Source organism: Phyllostomus hastatus, unplaced genomic scaffold, assembly GCF_019186645.2.
Source record: "Phyllostomus hastatus isolate PE091 unplaced genomic scaffold, TTU_PhHast_1.1 phas_contig_196, whole genome shotgun sequence".
In the NCBI taxonomy this organism is placed as follows: domain Eukaryota; kingdom Metazoa; phylum Chordata; class Mammalia; order Chiroptera; family Phyllostomidae; genus Phyllostomus; species Phyllostomus hastatus.
Window position 1 is genome coordinate 23,936,481 of NW_025333709.1, and position 18,711 is coordinate 23,955,191.

Sequence of the window (18,711 nt, forward strand, 5' to 3'; positions counted from 1 at the left end):
GTAATTCTACTAAGAAGCTTATACATTAGTTTTTATTTGAGGAAGAGCTAGGTATTTCTGTCCTTCCATGCAAGCACTCAATCCCTTTACATTTTATGACTGCAGAGTCTCTGGCCCCTGCTGCCCCAGCTCCACTGTGGACCCAACATAAACTGAACACATGACTTGGAAAAGTCCTCTCCTTTGTTTTTTCTTTTTTTAAATTTTTTACTGTATTTATTTCCATAAATACAGTAAAACTTTCTTTTTAAACAAATCCTCCCTGGTACTCCATCAAAATATAACAAAACATCAGCTTATCCTTTACATACCTCAGATCCACTCCTTACTAGGAAAAAAAGAAAAGCAATCAGTTCTAAGAACCCAAAATTTGATCTGTCAACTTCATTCCTCCTTTATTTTGAATACTGAAAATATGAACCCTTATTTAACCTCCCTACTTTCTTGCCAATCTCTAGTTTCCTCTCTTCTTCAATAAAGGTTAATTTCCTACTCCTGCTTCCAAAAGCAATATTACTAAGAAATTCATTTCCCTCACAGGCAATGAGTCACAGATCCAGTATGCTCAATGTGAAATTCTTGTGGTTAAGAGGCAAAATTATGTAGAATTACTACATGCCCAAAATTTAAACCTATGGAAGAATTACTCTACATTAAAATGATTATACTGGTTCTGTTAAAGGTGATCAGATGTATTTTTCCTCATTGTTTTCCTACTTGTCTATACTACATTTTACTTTATGAATCAAATTAATATACAGGGTTGGGCAAAAGTGGTTTACAGTTGTGAGTACACAAAAGTTTATTTTTGTATTATTATTATTGTATTATTTCCATACTAACCTAACCTGTATTGCCCTAACCTGTATTTACACTGAGTATGTAAATTTGTCACATATGTAAACACTTACATACATATGCATACAAAAGATTCTACCCAAAGTAAATACTAAAGGTTGATGCCAAGACTTCCACACATGAATAACCGAAAGATAAATTTTTATCTATGGAGAGATGCTTCTAAATGGTCTAAAACATTAAGGGTTAAGTATTTAAAAATAATTTAGAATTGATTGCCTCTGGAAAGGGGCTAGGGAACAGAATAAAAAAATATTTCATTGTACACCATTTGTGTCTGAACTATTCATAAAATAATAACTTTTTTAAGAGAGAGAGAGGAAGGGAAAGAGACAGAAACATCAATTTGTTGTTCCACTTATTTATGCATTCACTGGTTCATTACTTTATGTGCTCTGACTGGGGATCGAACCCACAACCTTGCCATATGGGGCCGAAGCTCCAACCAACTGAGCTACCCCACCAGGGCCAAAATATTAACTTTTTATACCAACAACCATCATTTAAAGTAAGCTTCTTGTTCTTCCCCCTACCAGAAAGGACAAGTAATTCCATCTCAATTTTCCCTTGAACAGAATATCCTAAATTGTCTTAGCCCTCTGTCCCTTTCTCTGTCCCTCTGTCCTCACTGAATTTGTTGGATCAAGTTAATATATGATAAAAAAAAATTCTAAACTCTATAAATAAATATGTTACAAAATGAACCAAATCCCATCATCAAGAAACGACCAAATATGGCCCTGGCTGGCATAGCTCAGTGGATTGAGCGCGGGCTGTGAACCAAAGTGTCACAGGTTCGATTCCCAGTCAGGGCACATGCCTGGGTTGCAAGCCATGACCCCCAGCAACCGCACATTGATGTTTCTCTCTCTCTATCTCCCTCCCTTCTCTCTCTAAAAATAAATAAATAAAATATTTTTTAAAAAAGAAACGACCAAATATAAACAGATCACATAATAGTACTTCTAAAGTCAGCCTTTACCCTAAATCTGAGGTCATCATTCTTTGCAAAACCAATTATCAAAGTGTACCTTTCTCTTCCCCTATTCTCCCCCTGCTGGAAGCTTTAACAATTAAGAGAATCAAACTACTGAAACTGTGTACATACCACCAACTATTAATGTTGGTATAGTGTTTTGTCCAATTGAGTTTAAAATAAAGGCAAATGATAATACATATTTAAATCCATTATATTTCTCTATTTACCTATTTTTAGAGATAGGCGAAGGGAGGAAGAGAGGAAGAGAAACACTGATGTATTAGAGATACATCAATCAGTTGCCTCTAGCAAGCCTCCAAAAACTGGGGACCTGGCCCACAACCCAGGCGTGTGCCCTGACTGGGAATCAAACCAGTGACCTTTCAGTTTGCAGGTCAGCACCCAATCCACTGAGTCGCATCAGCCAAGGCTAAATTCTTTTAAAAACACAAATAAAACAGGAGGAAAAAAGACAAAAGACAAGGACTTAAGTTTTGTTTCAGCTGTTTCTCCAAGGCACACCCAGAAATCAAAGACACGCTGGATACATACTATAGCTGGGATGGCAAGCAGAAAAACGTGTGAAGAAAAAAGAGGGAAAAGAGATAATAAATATTAAAACCCAGTAAATAAGAAATGAATTCTTCTTTCTAGAATTTTCTGAACATGCCAACCCTAAAACATATTTATTTATATTTGTATATCAAAACCTGACTCATGAATAGGGAAGAAAGGAACCAGTATTTCAATAAATGGTCCCAGGAAAACCTGCTAGCAACTGAAAAGGAAAAAGATCCAGCAGCAATTCTAGAAGACAATTTAGGTGAATATTTACTTGACCTTTGTGGAAGAATTTCTTACGGATATATACAATGGAAAGTATCGACAAATTTGTATCATAAATCTGTGTGTACAAAAAATAATCCCAAAGTAAGAGCAAAAGACCAAAGGAAAAAAATACATTTCACTAATATGGTTAGCAAAGACGTCTTAATCAAACAGAGCATATGCAAACAGTCTTAAATAAATTAGACATTGAATTTGAGATTACAAACTATAATGTTTATGACAATACAAGTCCAGAAAGTAAAAAATGTTGATAGTTTCTGAATAATTTCTGGAACAACCAAGAACTCTGAACAGTGACTGGATTAAATGACATTTAGCAATTATTAATTTTTAAAAATATAACTACAATGTTAATTATCTTAACTAAAGAGTCCTTAACTTGAAAAATCCCACTAAGTATTTTCAATATTAAAGAGATACAATGCCTGCGATCTAGCTGGAAATGATCCTGCAAAGGTGGAGATCTAGACAGAGCAAAACAACCATTAGTTGAATAACTGTTGAAGCCAGTTGATGGGTACACAGGAGTTCCTTTTACTACTCTACCTTTTAGCATAAAAAATTTCAAACAGCCCTGGCTGGTGTAGCTCAATGGATTGAGTGCGGGCTGCAAACCGGGCATTGCAGGTTCAATTCCCAGTCAGGGCACATGCCTGGGTTGCAGGCCATGGCCCCCAGCAACCACACATTGATGTTTCTCTCTCTTTCCCTCCCTTCCCTCTCTAAAAATAAATAAATAAAATCTTTGAAAAAAAATTTCAAACACATCTGTTATTTTGAAATACATTTTTACTTAAAAATAAAACAAAAACTCGCTGCTCCCCCTAATAAAAACATGAAAAACCCAGGGCTCTTCTTCTTGAGAAAGCAGGGATAATCAAGGCTGATTCAAGGTTAGAGGATGAAAATCTCTCTACTAAGATTTTAAGAAGTTGATTTATGATGAAATTTCCTTTGCAAGTAGCCTGCCAAATCTTTACAATAATCAGGAAAGAACAATATCAAAATTATTTTCCATTTAAAAAATAAAAATAAAAACCCATAGCAAGAGCAAGTAACAATTTAGAATGCATGTAATTTGTCTTTGCAAGACAGAAAATAGAGATGTTGGCCAATGAAATGGGGAACTCAGAAGAAGCATTTATCTAAAAAGCATCAATTGTATTAATTAGAGCTCCAAAGTTATACAACCGAGGAAGTGAATCATATGCTAGAACTGTCCCCCAGGACATTCACAGAGCCTACACTTGAGTTTGCTTGCTACTCTATTTTTTAGCCTTATTCCCAATTATATCACAGAGGTAATTATTCATCTTTAAAAATAATGTTTTTCTAGAAATAACTTTCTGACCCCAAGTTTTTACTCAGTGGCCAATGTGGAAAACTGATCAACCAGATGAGCAGAGATATCCCAAAACTCTGGCTACCTCTCACATTAAACAGAGAGAACAAAATGCCTATCAATTCCACTATTACCATAATATTATACTATATACTAATGTCTAAAGTTGGGATTACTTTGATCAGATCACCCAAGTTCTCAATGTAATAAGGTGTTCAAATTCACTCATATACAATTATTTTGCAACATATTCATTTGCTTTACTCTTTTATCTGAAATGAATCTCAAACATAGCCATACCTTATAATAGTTTACATTTGCCTGCAGCTTTACTACTTTCACATCCTAATAACCACCCTTCTGAAAAAGTCAAAGCAGAAAAATCATCCCTGTTTTAAAATGAGTAAAACAGACTCAAATAAGCTAGCATGTTTACCATGGTAACACGTCTGGTATGAGACAGACCTTGGACAGGAAGTCACAGTGTGAATTCCTGACCAGGACTCATTCCACATTGGTCACATATGACAAACCATGCTAGTTACATCTGTTTCACCCTTATAAAGAAACTTCAAAAGCAGTGCAGAAATTAGAAAACTATCAACTACTTCCTATTACTACTAATGACATACTTTTCTCTTAGACTACATTTTCATCTCTGATGGAAAGTGGGCAAGAATACAGATTCAAATCAATCAATCATTATTTGTTAAAAACTGTACTAAAGCTACACGTGGGAGAAGTTAAAGATTTTTTAAATATTTAAATTTTGAAATAAATCCCATATATACCCTAAATATCACAATTCTATGTAATTATGAATTCTCTGAATTCTATCGTAACATTTTTTAAAAATTCAAAGTAACAGCCAAGCCATTATAGTCACAAATTCCATATAATGTTCCCTACACTGATCCAATTAGGGGGCTGCATATTGTTCCACCTAGAAGTAGCTATTTACAAGAGTAAAATACAGTAAAATCATCTCTGAAATTCTTAACAGAAAATATTTTATAGGATAACAAAAAACTTAAAGACACTCTTTCAGAGGGCACACTATTCAAAAGGAAGAGACTATAGCAAGCCAAAAAAAAAAAACTGACAACAAAAAAAAACTGACAACAAAGTGTTTCCTTTCCAATGGGTATGTACAGAGGACACAAGGTCAGCAGAACAGAAAGTCTGTGCAAAATATCACTGTATAGATCATGTATAGATTAGAGGACAATGACCTCATTCATCTTCAACAAATGACAACTTCACAAGCGGTACTCTTAAAAACTTTGGGGATGCATCAGTTCTTACCTTCTCATTCAAGGAGGAAAGAACTGAGGCCCAGAGAGCTTCAGTGACTTACCCAAAGTCATGCAGCAGAAGTGGGATTCAAACCCGTGTCTTCTCTCACTTCTCCTTTCCTGAAAAGGATATAGCTAATAAGTCCTCAGGGGACTAAGTAACTGGCAGAAGAGTTCTGAAGAGGATATAGAAAAACTAAAAGGCACAGCCCCTTTTAGTTTTTGCTCTTGCACAGCAAGAGCTGGCATTCAAGTTAATTATTAACTATAATTAACGTATATGATAATGATAACAATTATATGCCAATATCATTAACCAAAATAAATGTCACAGACAAAGCAACTTCTGTGATAACCTTTGTGGTGAAAGTTCAAATTCAAAGAAAAGAAGCTTAACTCTTCAAGGCCACCAAGAATTTACTTAGCTCTTTAATTTCTCCAAGACTCTGCAGCACAGGACTTATTAAAGGTCCACCCAGGGGTTGTCACCATTTTTCTGGAAGCTCCCGGTTACTATGACCCTATTTTCCTCTGTCTTGCACATTACCTTCTTTCCTCAGTGACACTTTTTTTTCCTTCTCAGTATGTGATCATATTCTAGGAATCAATCACCTTAGGCAACACTTGCTAAAATATCATGGGACAGCAGAAAGAATGCGTCTTAGATAAATGATTCAAGTTATGGCACTACTACTGAGAATGAATACATTACTTAGCCTTTCCATGACTTCAGTTTCTCTATCTAAAAAATGGGAGTGGTAACTGAAACTATTCATTTAAAAGGGTTGTTGCGAGGGTCAAGTGAGAATTTGTAAGAGTGCTTTATAAACTGTAAAAATGCTCTGGGCCAGCTCAACTCTAAGCCCTTAGATCTGAAATGTATCTTCAGCCGCAGCCCAAGTTCTCTGTATACTGCTTTAGAGTGTTTGTATTCCCCTGGGGCTGGGCTAACACTCTTGGGCATAAAAGAGAAAGGGAAAAAAGAAATCTTCTGTTCTGAATCTTGGTGCCTCACCTAAGAATGCCCTGTCCTTCCCTGCCTAGTCCTTACTCTTGCACAATCTGAAAGATTCTCTCAAGGTGCAGGAGTAAAATTTATTATAAATAGTCAAATAAAGGGAAATCTTTCAATTGAATCATCTTTGTTTATATTCAGTATCATAACCCAAATTCTCACATTCAGAAAATGTTTTCTAAATTTCTTATATGACTTTTTTTAACTACTCAAGTATGTAGTAGTTAAAAAAAGAAAATTACATATGCATTTCATTTAAAAAAAATACTTAGTACTCATACTCTGAATTAAAATATTTAAACTCCAAGGGAAAAAAGCTGTATTTCATAAGTTTAAAACTGAAAAATTCAACAGAAGATGATATAAAAATTCCACACTATGTGACCCTAAATCACAGCGGACATAAGTTGCTTATAATTGTTAAGAAAGCAGTTTTCAACAGCTGTATTACATAGTAGTCTCTTCTGAAATTGTGAGGCACAGCTCAAGTGATGTTACAAGTTTATGAATGATTTACATCATTCAGATAAATCAGAGTGGAATCTGAACTTTTTTTCTCAGTATCATTCTCATTCACTTGCTTGCCTATATGACTTTTTTTTTGTTTGTTTTCTTTGTTTTTTCCTATATGACTTTTGACTTTTTGAGCAGCAAGAATTATGGCTACTGCTCTCCCAACTTACGTAACTCAGAGCCTCTCTCAACCATACTACAACCTAGATGACATATCTGCACACAGACGCACAAATGCCATTCCTAACAGGAAAAATGCTTAGGCTCACCATTACAAAGAAAGCAATGTCATTAAAAAAGGAAACTTGAACACCACATATTTCAGACAAATCCATTTCTTCTACATTATTTTTGCTAAGAGTAACAAAACAACAAAATACATACTATGTTTAAAAAATAACTTGTTTAAGAAGTATATTGTAAGGTAAAACAAGACAGCAGCCAGAACATTGATCTCTAAGTATGGTGCACATACTATGAAGATACTTACTGAATTCCTAACTTCATTTGAAGTACCTTTCTTAGCTGTTAAATCTTGAAAGCGCTGCACCTGTAACACTTGTCAATTAATGAGTGCAGTCAAGCAAAAGCCAGCTTCATTCTGTATTTTTAGAAAGCTGAGACTCACATCAGTGCTCTGACCTAAGTTTAAAAAGGAAATGAAAATTCGATATGAAAATAACCAATAAGAGGTCACTTTCTCCAAACAAATGCATTGAAGTTGAAAATGTTATAGACAAAATGTAACACTACTATACACCCAAAAATCATTTTAGTTTAGAAAAATATACTTTCCCATAAAGTTGAATTTATTTACTTATTTTTTAATTGATTGATTTGAGAGAGAGAGAGAGACATGAATTCATGGACTTGTTTTTCCACTTATTTATGAATTCATTGGTTCATTCTTGTATGTGCTTTGACCCGGGATCAAGCTGGCAAACTGGGGTATAGGGAGGACACTCTGATCCACTGAGGTACTCGGCTAGGGTGCAGAGTTGAATTTAATTTTAAAAGCAATACACATTTATAGTTTTAAAATTCAAACACAGAAAAGTTAAAAAATAAATAAAACCACAAAAGTGAAATGTACTCCCCTCTCCTCAGAGGCAACTTCTATTAATAAAATTCATGTAAATTTTCTAGGTATTTCAGGTATATGCATGTTGTATATACTAGGCTGAATTACTATTAAAATCACTACATTTCCAATCACCAAAATGTCTTAAATATGACTTATTTTGTAGACTGGTTGCTCTCATTTTCAGAGCTTGGGTTAACTATTTAAAGCCATGGTTCATCACAATATATATAATGATGAAAATTGGAAACTACATTAATGTCCAAAGTTAAATAGGTCAGTTTATTTAAAATATCTTATAAAACATGGCCAGCTAAAAATTAAGTTTAGGCCCTGGCTGGTGTGGCGCTCTGGACTGAATTCCAACCTGCAAACCAAACGGTTGCTGGTTCAATTTCCAGTCAGGGCACAAGCCAGAGATGTGGGACAGGTCCCCAGGAGCGGTGCATGAGAAGCAACCACACACTGATATTTCTCTCCTTCTCTTTCTCTCTCTCTTCCCCTCTCTCTAAAATAAATAAAATCTTTTTTAAAAAATCAAGTTAGAAAGTTTCTAAGGCCACAGTATAAAGTGCATTAAGTTAAACAAAAAATTAGAATACAAGCCTATGTGGCTTTAGATCTCATTTACACCAAAAGACGAATTTTTTAAAAATAAAATACCAGAAGGAAATATGTGCAGAGATGACTTTTGAATGAGTGGGGTATATTTAATTATTGTTGGCTTTATATATTATTATCCTTCACAGTTTTACAATAACAAACATCTTGTGTTTAAAAAGGTGGAGGAAGGGCTATTAGAAATGCATAGTCAAGCTAAGTTTAAATAGAACAAAACAATTCGTGAAAGTAGTTCTATTAGCATATTCTGATAGCTACAACAAGTACGTTTATTTAATACATCTTCCATAATTGTGCAAGTCAAAAAGTCTAGTCAACACCGCTGTCATATAAAGTAAATGATCTTTGTGTCAAGAGAAAACTGGGCCTGAATAACTTTGGGCAACTTACCCAACCACCCAGAGCCTGTTTCCTCCAGTGTAAATCAGGGAAAACAATATCTGACTTGGTTGATGTGTTGGATAAACATAATGTAAAGGAAATTAAGGGACTGGCATATACATCCCATTAATAGTAAATGATGATCATTACAGAGGGAAACTGGAGTAGGAGGAGGTAGAAGAAGATAAACGGGGAATAAATGCTAATAGAAAGAGATACTACTTGGGGTAGTGAACACAATACAATATACAAATGATATAGAATTGTATGCCTTAAACCTATATAATTTTATTAACCAATGAAACCCCAATAAATTCAATTAAAAAATAGTGTCAGTATTATTGATGTTCAGGCAGGTAATTGTTTTTAAATTTCAGACTCAAATAATTTTCAACCCTCTTTCAAAATGGTTTGAAAGTGCCCAAACTGTTCTCTACCTAACTACAGTTTCTACTGATATGTGCCCAACTACAGAGACAAACATTCACATGGTTAGTCTGTGCTGTGCAGGCCACAGCATGAAAATGCACATGAACACATACCAAAAAAACACCTTTACTTATAAACCTATAGTAGTAATTGTCTAAGAAGTTTTATAATCTTAAAGAACCCTAATATAAACCACAATATAACAAAGAGCCACTGGGAGGAGTGCTTAATTTTCTGCAAAATCTTTTTAACCCATATACTGATATATCACTATCATCATCCATTTAGACAATTTAGTGTCTTACATTGAGGTGTTTGTTCTAAGTCCTATTAAATTATATGGAAAAGATTACTACAAAAATTCTTTTTAGCAACATACTGGTTTTTTACAGGTACAGAATAAAGTTGAGATTTTTCTTCATTTATTTATTTCATTCACAAGCCTACTGATTGCCTACTCTGTTCTGCCTGACCTCATGGGGCCTCCCAAGGGAATAGGCCAGACGGCCACAGACAGTTAAATATGGAAGGTAAAGTGATGTTTCAGCCATGGAAGGTAAATGGCTGTTTACAGAAGCCTAAGGTGGGTTAGGACAGAGCTCTAGTAAAGGTCATATGAGACCTGAGCCTTCAAAGAAAAACAGCCATGCTTAAAGACTAGGAAGAGAGGAAAAACAAACAGTATTTCTCTGGATTCAGTCCCCCACAAAAATATCAATGCAACAATGAAATTTAACATTTTTACAAACTCATTTGGAAAGGGATTTGGCAGTGAGAAATTTATTCAGTTTATGATGACCCAATGGCAGTCCAAATAGTAAAACACCTAAATCAATGGAGCAAAATGTAGGAAAAACCCAAATAACTGTACTAGCAGGCAGAAGGCATTAGATGGGCTTTTGGTGTGCGGAATGCAAGGTGATGTACAGGGAGGAGAAAATACTCCAAATTTACTCTAAGCCTAGTAAGATGATTACTCAAGACAACGAAGCAAAAAGACCTTGAAGTTCCTGCAGAATGTTTCTTGAGATTATCTTCTCCCAGCTCTACAACTTCAGGCAAAAAGACCAACAAAACAATGGACTTCTGTAAGGATAGGATTAGAAATGGGACAGAAAACATTATCTTGCCCTTAACAAAAAACATGGCCTGTCAAAACAGAAGTACTGCGTATATAGCTCTAAACACTGCAGTTCAAAGACAATAGGGTATAGTGATTAAGAGAGCAGGCTTGGGGCCTGGCTGGGTAGCTCAACTGGTTAGAATGTCATCCCGAAACACCAAGGTTGTGGGCATGATCCCCGGTCAGTACACATACAAGAATCAAACAATGAATGCATAAATAAGTGGAACAACAATCTCTCTCTCAAATCAATAAAAATTAAAATAAAAGGCTTGTTCAAATCCAACTTTCTGCCACTCACTATGTATCAGTCCCTTCCTTTAGACAACGGGAGTAGGCACATATACATCTGACTTGCTCTACGGGAAAATGAAAAAACACAGAAGTTTTCAGTACCTGACACACAGTATTCCTCAAAATGGTGACTATCATTATCACTACTATAAGGATGCATTTTTTCCAGGCAAAAACTATTAAAATATTAAAAGACATTCTCAAACTTTGATGTGTATTAAAATAACCTGAAGTGCTTGTTGAAAATGCAGATTTCTGTGACCCCCTCCTCCCAAGAAATAATTCTATGCGTCTAAAGAAGTATGTGGGCCAAACATCAAGAATTATTGAAGAGAATCAAGGCACTGCCTTATATAAAGGAGCTGAAAACTAAGGTTCTTCCATAAAGAACTGGCCTAAAATAGACAGTACATTCAAGGGGAATACAAACATATTCACCAAGTTCATTCCTTCGACCAACAATCACCGAGTACCTAATATGCAGTAAAAAGGAAAGACAAGGTTCCCATTTGCAGAGTTTAATTTCTAGTATGGGAGAGAGAATATAGAAAGTAAGGAAATTCCTCTCTCCTAATACCTCCCCTCAACTTCCAGCCTTTAAAACCCTCAAGAGGAAGGACACCACTATCCCTTCTGGGAGCATGCCCATGCCTCTCTTCCTTCTCAGGCTTGCATCTCCTAAACTCTAAGGGTCCCCATGACATTTGCAACCAAGGGCGCAGCAGCAGCTGGTCCTGGCCTTACCCCTGAACCTGTTTCCAAGGCCCCCTCTTCTCTGACTTCCAGCAAGCCAAAGCAGCCCCACCAAGGCTCTCTGCTGCCTCTTCTATTCTAAGCTCTTCTTTATTTCACTGTCCCCAGCTTTAATACACTACTCTCAAAATCAAAATAACTAAATAAATAAAAATGGAAATTCCAAATAGTAACACATATTATGTGGAAAACAAGAGAATGGAGAGGTCAATGCAGGGCAATCTCTCTGAAGACACAACGTCTGAACTAAGGCCTGAATTACATCATGGAATCAGTAGCAAGATCTGGGATAAGAGCAGTGAAGCAGTAGGGTGCAGCAAGTGCAAATGCCCTAAGGCAGGTGCAAGCCAGGCAAGTTCCAGGGACCACGCTAGTGGGGATGGAACAAAGGATGAAACTGACCCGGCCAGGCTCTGACAGGATGATCTAGTGCCAAAACACGTAGTGCCTGGCAAACTTTGGAAAAGATTTTGGAGTTTACTCTGAATGTGATGGGAGGCTTTCAACAAAGGGGTGACATAATCTGACTTACATTTTAAAGGATCTCTTAGGGTGTGGTAAGAGGAATGAACCATTAAAAGCCAAAGTGGAAACAGGTAAACCAGCAGGTTACTGCAGTAGGCCTGGTGAGAGAGGGTGACAGTTAGCAAAGGTGGCGGCAGTAGAGATGGGAAGGTGACAGATCTGGAACATTTACTGAACACAGTAACTTAAGGCAAACCAAAGAAAAAGAGTTAAGTCACCTGGGACTGATTTTATCCAAGAGACAGATAAAAGGTTTTATCCAGAGATTAAAAGGTTTTAGGTAAGCTTATAGCTAATAGGATCTCAAATGGGTTACCAGCATACTTAGAATACTTCATACTACGTACTTATCTTTTGAAGCTGAAGGGAAGGGGACATTTCCTTCTCTTTTGGCACCACCCATAAAGCAGTGGACTGAATGGGCGCACAGCAAGACTGTGTCAATAAAGCATACTGAGTGGGACTCGTAAGGGAAAATCTTTCAGGACCTTATTGCTACAGGCACTGTCAGCACTGGGAGCATACTGTAGCTATGGAACAGAACTAAACCTCTACCTGAATCAAATCACTAAATTAGCAAAAACTTTTTAAAACTTCCATATTGTCAACTCAGGCTGTTCTGTGCCTGCTCTTCCCAGAGTTAAACAAGAAAAGCCTTACTTTGCCACACAATGCATATTAATTTCTTAAATCTTATAGCATCATAAATATTTGGAAGGAAATCTTTTAAAAACACTTAATTTTCATGGTATGGCAAACACATAGTGATTCCTCCCTAAAAGTTAGGGTCCAAAAGTCTGTATCTAAAAAAGCGGGTTACAGAAAAGCATATGTGCTTTTTTTGTGTAAAATATATAAATGCCAAAAAGAAGTCTGAAAGGACATGAACCACTGCAAATACTTGGGTGATCTATGGATGGCAGGCATATCGATGACTTTTTGTTTGTGGTGATCTGCTTCAATCAACACTTTCCCCCAATTATCACAAATTACTTTGTATAAGCAAAAAAATCAGTTACACATTAGCATAAAAGGTTTAAAAAAAGAACTGCAAGAAAACAACTTCATTTGTCTAAATCAACAGGATTCCAACTGTGGAATTAAGAAGAAGATCTCAACTGCCCACACAGGAGGAAGAAATTTGTTAAGAGGAGGTTCATGTTATACCTACCCCACAAGAACACACCCTTTAAGGCAGTAGCCTAAACTCGTAAGAACTGTTCCTGGATTTGATAAGGGGCCATCAATTAGCACATACTTTTGTTTTTCCGTCTCGCAGTTTACCAAAGAAATACCTCAATTTATGAGTTCTGCGGCGGCGGGGGGTGGGATGTTCTTTTTAAAAACTAAGTTAGGACAAAAAGGACATCTGGTCTTCAGGTCTCCCTCGTGCCCTCGAGGGGTGCAGAGGGTGGCAGGGCTGGCGGCAGGCTACACTACACTGCATGGCCAGTCACCTGAAGTGGAAGGGAACACAAGCTTTCTGCCACCTGCACAAAACTGGGCAGCGAGTACACTTCCTAAGGGTCTCTAGACTGAAACGCTGAGGCAGTTTACTGCCGCCCAAGTTACTGTAGGCACAGCTGCCAACGATTTCTCACAACATAAAAACTGGAAGGTCTCTCTTCAACAAACACACGTATTCGGTGCGTCAAGCTCATCTAACTCTATTGGTGCAAACCCAAGACATTCTTACTAGGACCACATCTTCGATTTTGCAAAGCAGAGCTGAAAACATCCTACTGACTCTTTACAGCTAACAAACATCATCTAGGCTAAAATCTTACACGTACAGCAAGAGCCGCTTTGGAAAACTTTGACTTTAAACGGCAACATGGGACTTCAACTACTCCGGTAACCAGTTAATCTCATATAATCTGTTCCAATAAAGGGTGCTACCTCTTTACTGTCAGCTCTGGTTCCACTTACTGAACAAACAGAAAAAAAGGGAATCCTTTAAATTTGCAACACAATAAAAGATAAGAAGCTCCCGCTTTCTGGGTGGCAGCTTTCCTCTTATCAATCACAACAAAGGACGCATCCTAGCGTCTTCCTTAAACCCGGCAAGGGCTACAAAACAGAGATAAATGATATAGTGTGAATTGGTGCATTTCTCCTTCCAGTTAACGTACGACTGTCTTACTCCATTATACGCGTCCACCCGAATTGACTGTCTTGCCCTAAAAATAAAACCACCCGGGGCTACCGTCCACTTTCCTGCCAAGCCCCGACTCTGGTTTCTCCCGCAGAGAAAGCCAAACTGCAGGCTTTTCTTTCTCGCTTATCGCAGGGGAACGCGGGCTCGGCAGCAGCGAGTTTCTCCCAGTGCGGGAATCGCCAGCCCCGCCGGGGAAACACCGAGCCCGAGAAGCAGCCCCTCTGCCGCAGCCACCACAGTCCGTGAGAGCCTAAAGACCCCTCCCCCCAGGAAAAACCGGGTGAGGGGAAGGTGGGCCGAAGGGGAGACACTCACCCGCCCAGACAGTAACCGACGGGGCGGGGAGGATGTGGGCCAGGACCCAGGCTCGGCAGAAAGACCGCCTGGAGTTTCCGGACGCTGCGGGTGCTGCTCTTGGCCTCTGGCTTCCTCCCCTCTTCTGTTTTGGTGAGACTGACCACGTCACTATAAACCACGAGACCCGGATCTACCCGCTTCCGCGGGCGGCGGCGCAACAGATTGCAGAGACTCGAGACCCCAGCGGTCTGTCGGCCGAGCATGCGCGCACTCCGCGCCTGCCCAGTGCGTCCGAGGAGGCGGGGACGGAGGCGAGTGTCCCAATATTTATGCGGCGGAGTCCTGGCGGGGGTTACAGTTCCGGTTGAATGGGGCGAGGCCTCGCGGATGTTAAACGGTTCCACGTAGCCTGTATTTGTCCTCGATGGACAGTTTCCTGTACTGTGCCTCCCCACTTGCCTAAGCTGATGGCCGTCCTCGACTGGAGCCTTTAGAATAGCAGTGGGTGGAGGTGGGTGCAGGTTGACGTCTGCTGAGACAGGCTACCACTGCAGGGATTGTTTTTGATCACTCAAGGCCAGGTGAAATTGGACATAAAGGATTTTGTTTTAGGTACAAAAGCACGTCGAAATTGACAGTTACTGATCCCCTCAGCCCTAACATATTTACACCCAGGAAGCTGGCTAAAATTAAGCTCAAAAGGAGTATTAAAGGGAAGATGTCACCAAAAAATGTCTTGCTCGTCTGGAGACAGTGGGGGACTGGAAGAGAAAAGCTGTGGTTAAGCAGTCAAGCCTTTTGATGCTTTAATCTTAGGGACTGGAATAAGGATACTATTTGTGGGGTAAGAACCTCACTTCTTTATAGACCAAGTTGGTGTTTACAACTCCGGCCTTCTCAGTCTTGCTGTTAAACGTTTGGGGCAGAGGAAACTTACCAATTTGGCAAAATTTAGGGTTACTCTATTGTTAAGGTCCATGAATTAACAAACTGAGTAAATAGGGCCAGCGGTAAAAGTGGAATTTCAAAGATTTCACAAATATGCTTCTTTACCTACCTACCCTGTATGAGAAGTGAAAGTTAGCTACCTTTCTTACTCTGACTCTGAGACTTTTCACCCACCCGGACTTCTCCATCTGCTATGTTGTTAATCATTTCAACTAGGTGAGTCACTTTCAGAAAATTGATATCTGCAAGAGCTTTTTAAAGTGGCTATTGAACACAGGCAACGATTTCTAGAAAAATTAAAGATTTCTGGTAAAACTCAAAGTATGTTCTAGTTAATTAAAAGTAAAAGTCAAGCTTCTTGGCCCTTAATCTGCAATCTTGAGCTCTATTTACTCAAATTCAGAGCTCTTGAAGTTCAAGAGTTTGAGGTGGTGCAATCTAGTGCCCTAATGAAGTTTGTGGGCTGACCCAGTGGTAGAGGGTCTTTTAATCTGTGGAACAGAAAGTCTGGTATGCTTGGGTGCACCCATGTGCACATATGTGCTTGAAAACACAGCTGTGTTTAAGAGAACACTATGGTACGAAACTAGACTTGACCCTGGCTGGTGTGGCTCAGTGGATGGAGCGCCAGCCATAAGCTGATAGGTCACTGTGTTTGATTCCTTCTCAGGGCACATGCCTGGGTTGCAGGCCAGCTCCCGGGTTGAGGATGTTTCAGAGGCAACCAGTCGTGGATTCTCTCACACATCAGTGTTCCCTCTCTCTTTCTTCCTCCTCTCTCTAAAATAAATAAGTTTTTTTTAAAAAAAGACTAGACTTGTATGGGTTATTGCAAAATTAGCAGTACTTGCTTTATAATGTAGACTACTGGAAAATCATAATGTTAGGATCCCTGGTAGCTCAGCTTCCAAGATACCCTCAATGATTCTTGCCTCTTGAAATGTTTGAGCCCCTTGAATTGGGGGCACTCTGACCTGTAGAATACAGCTGAAGTTGTGTGATTTCTCAGACTAGGTCATAAAGGCTCTGATTGCAGCTTTCCACCTCATTCTCTTGGACTGCTTTCTCTGGGAGAAGATAGTCTCCATGCCACTCCACTCAAGCAGCGCTATGAAGAAGCCCACGTGGAGAGGAACAAAACCGTCCACCAACAGCCAGCCAACACCAACTTGCCAGCCATGTGTGTGAACTACCTCAACTGGGTTAATCCTGCAACCCTAATCGTGCATTGTACAGACTGCATTCTAACCCAACATCTGCTTGCGATCTTGTGAGAGATAGAAAGGGCCAGCTCTTGTAATTCAATGAAAGAGAGTTTGAAAGGAATCCAGCTTATTATTTATGTCATATATTGTTGCATTTTCTAGACTTTTATATAAATGGATTCATACAACATACTCCTTTTTGGCTAGCATCTCTTACTCAGCATGCTTATTTTCAGATTTATCATTGTTTTATGTATCAGTAGTTCATACCTTTTTCTGTTCAGGGGGACAAGTTCATTTCTGTGTAGCATTCCATTATAGGGACATACTACCTTTGTGTTCATAGATATGAACTTTTGGGTTTCCAGTTTGGGCTATAAAAAATAAAGCTGCCAGGAACATTTGAGTCTAAGTCTTTGTGTAAATGTATGCTTTCATGTTTCTTGGGTAAATACTTAGAAGGGGAATAGTTGGGTCACGTGGTAGGTGTATATTTAACTTTTAAGAGACTGCCAAACTTCCAAAGTATTGTTTTACATTCCCACAGCAGTGTGTGAAAAAATTTATTGAGAAAACTATTTTACCCCATTTTTGAAATAGTCTTAATTTCTTTGGAGGGCAGGACAAATAAAGTGACTACATTGGAAAGCCAGCAAACTGAAAAGATGGCAGACTAGGGTCCTAAAGAACCATCTTAAGAAAGTACAGAATTTAGGCTTCTTTTATTTCAAGAGAAGGGGAAAATGGGAGAGGCGAGAGGTGATTAATGACCGCAGACATCTGGGCGCCAACAGGGGGACAAGGGATATTGTGAAACTTTTTTTTATTTAGTCTATTGACTCTAGGTGATGTGAGTCAATGAGGTTCAGTTCTACAAGCTGGGAAGTTCAAGAGCATGGTGCCTTCACAGTCAGTGTCGAGTGAGAGCCCATTTCCTAGTTCACAGATAGCTGTCTTCTGTGTCCTCACACGATAGAGGGGCTAATAGTTTTAATTTCTGATTATGTCTATGAAAAATTCATGCATCAACTTAATTTCTATGTTCATTTTCATTATATTTACTTAATGTTTACCATAATTATATGTCATCTCATGTCCTAAATTTAAATAGTCATAGTTTTAGTTTCCTTTGAATTCCGAAAAAATCTCCAGGAAGTAAGCTATATTTGCTTTTTAAAAAATCATGATTGCTGGTATAGTAATTGTCTATTGTTCTTAGGGACAAATATGTATAACTATTTACAAACTTAACTTTTAGTGCTAATTAACTTTTTACAATGTTATTTAGTCCTATAGTTTCTTTTATAATAATACTATTTTTTAAAGAACAGATATTGATAGAATTTTTTACTTAAACATTCAACAATGGCTTCATTGGAGCTGGAGCATGGATCCTCCACCTAACTTCAAAGGTTACATTTTAAACAAAATTTACATAATAGAACATAGTTGTAGTGGATTTGTACTGTGTTAATTTTATTACACAAGAACTATGATTCTGAGAAATTCCCTTCCCTACAGTTACAGGTTAACCAGAGCCATGAGAGACATTTTATGCAAGATTTAGAAAGCAGCAGTGAAAAAAAACTACCTTTTTTTCTTTAAACAATTTTATTAAGACATAAGATACATACCATACAACTCACAATTGTCATCTTTTTGCACTCAAAAGGGCAATGCAGAGCACCAGGTACTGTTGCAGTTTACACATCTTGTCACTGATGTTTTGACTCACTGATGTTTGTGGGGAAGAAGCTGGGTCCACAGCAACTGTCTCCTGCTGGATCCCCTCCTTCAGCTTCTCCAACTCTGACTCCTGGGTCACGTGTACATTTACTTTTATAATGAAGGATATAACTTCTCTTGCAGGTCACTTAAAGTCAGAGGCTTACAGGTGGTATGGGACCGAGGCAGGTTCCAGCTTGACTTTAGTGGGTTGTTTATCTTTGCTCTTCTGCACTTCATATGCATCTTTCCTTCCTAGGCTTCCTGCCATGCTGGCATCAGGATCAGTCCCAGACACAGAAACAAAAGCCATAGTTAAA

The 18,711-nt window shown here is 38.2% G+C and overlaps 1 protein-coding gene across 7 annotated transcripts in view; it reads right to left on the minus strand.

Annotated features, from left to right (window-relative positions):
* SMIM14 (small integral membrane protein 14) overlaps nucleotides 1-14,830 on the minus strand; it is a 64,137-nt gene extending 49,307 nt beyond the window's left edge. The window contains exons 1-3 of one of the 7 annotated variants that reach the window (XM_045834303.1): nucleotides 14,532-14,812; nucleotides 7,342-7,493; nucleotides 5,386-5,443 (exon numbers count right to left, since the gene is read on the minus strand). In XM_045834303.1, the coding sequence (XP_045690259.1) occupies nucleotides 5,386-5,395 (10 nt within the window). In that variant the 5' untranslated portion in view covers nucleotides 5,396-5,443; nucleotides 7,342-7,493; nucleotides 14,532-14,812. Of the gene's footprint in view, nucleotides 1-5,385; nucleotides 5,444-7,341; nucleotides 7,494-12,065; nucleotides 12,157-14,531 lie in introns of those variants that run through there. The other 6 variants (XM_045834304.1, XM_045834301.1, XM_045834302.1 and 3 more) reach the window with 6 other exon arrangements.
* Between the last annotated feature and the right edge of the window lie 3,881 nt (nucleotides 14,831-18,711).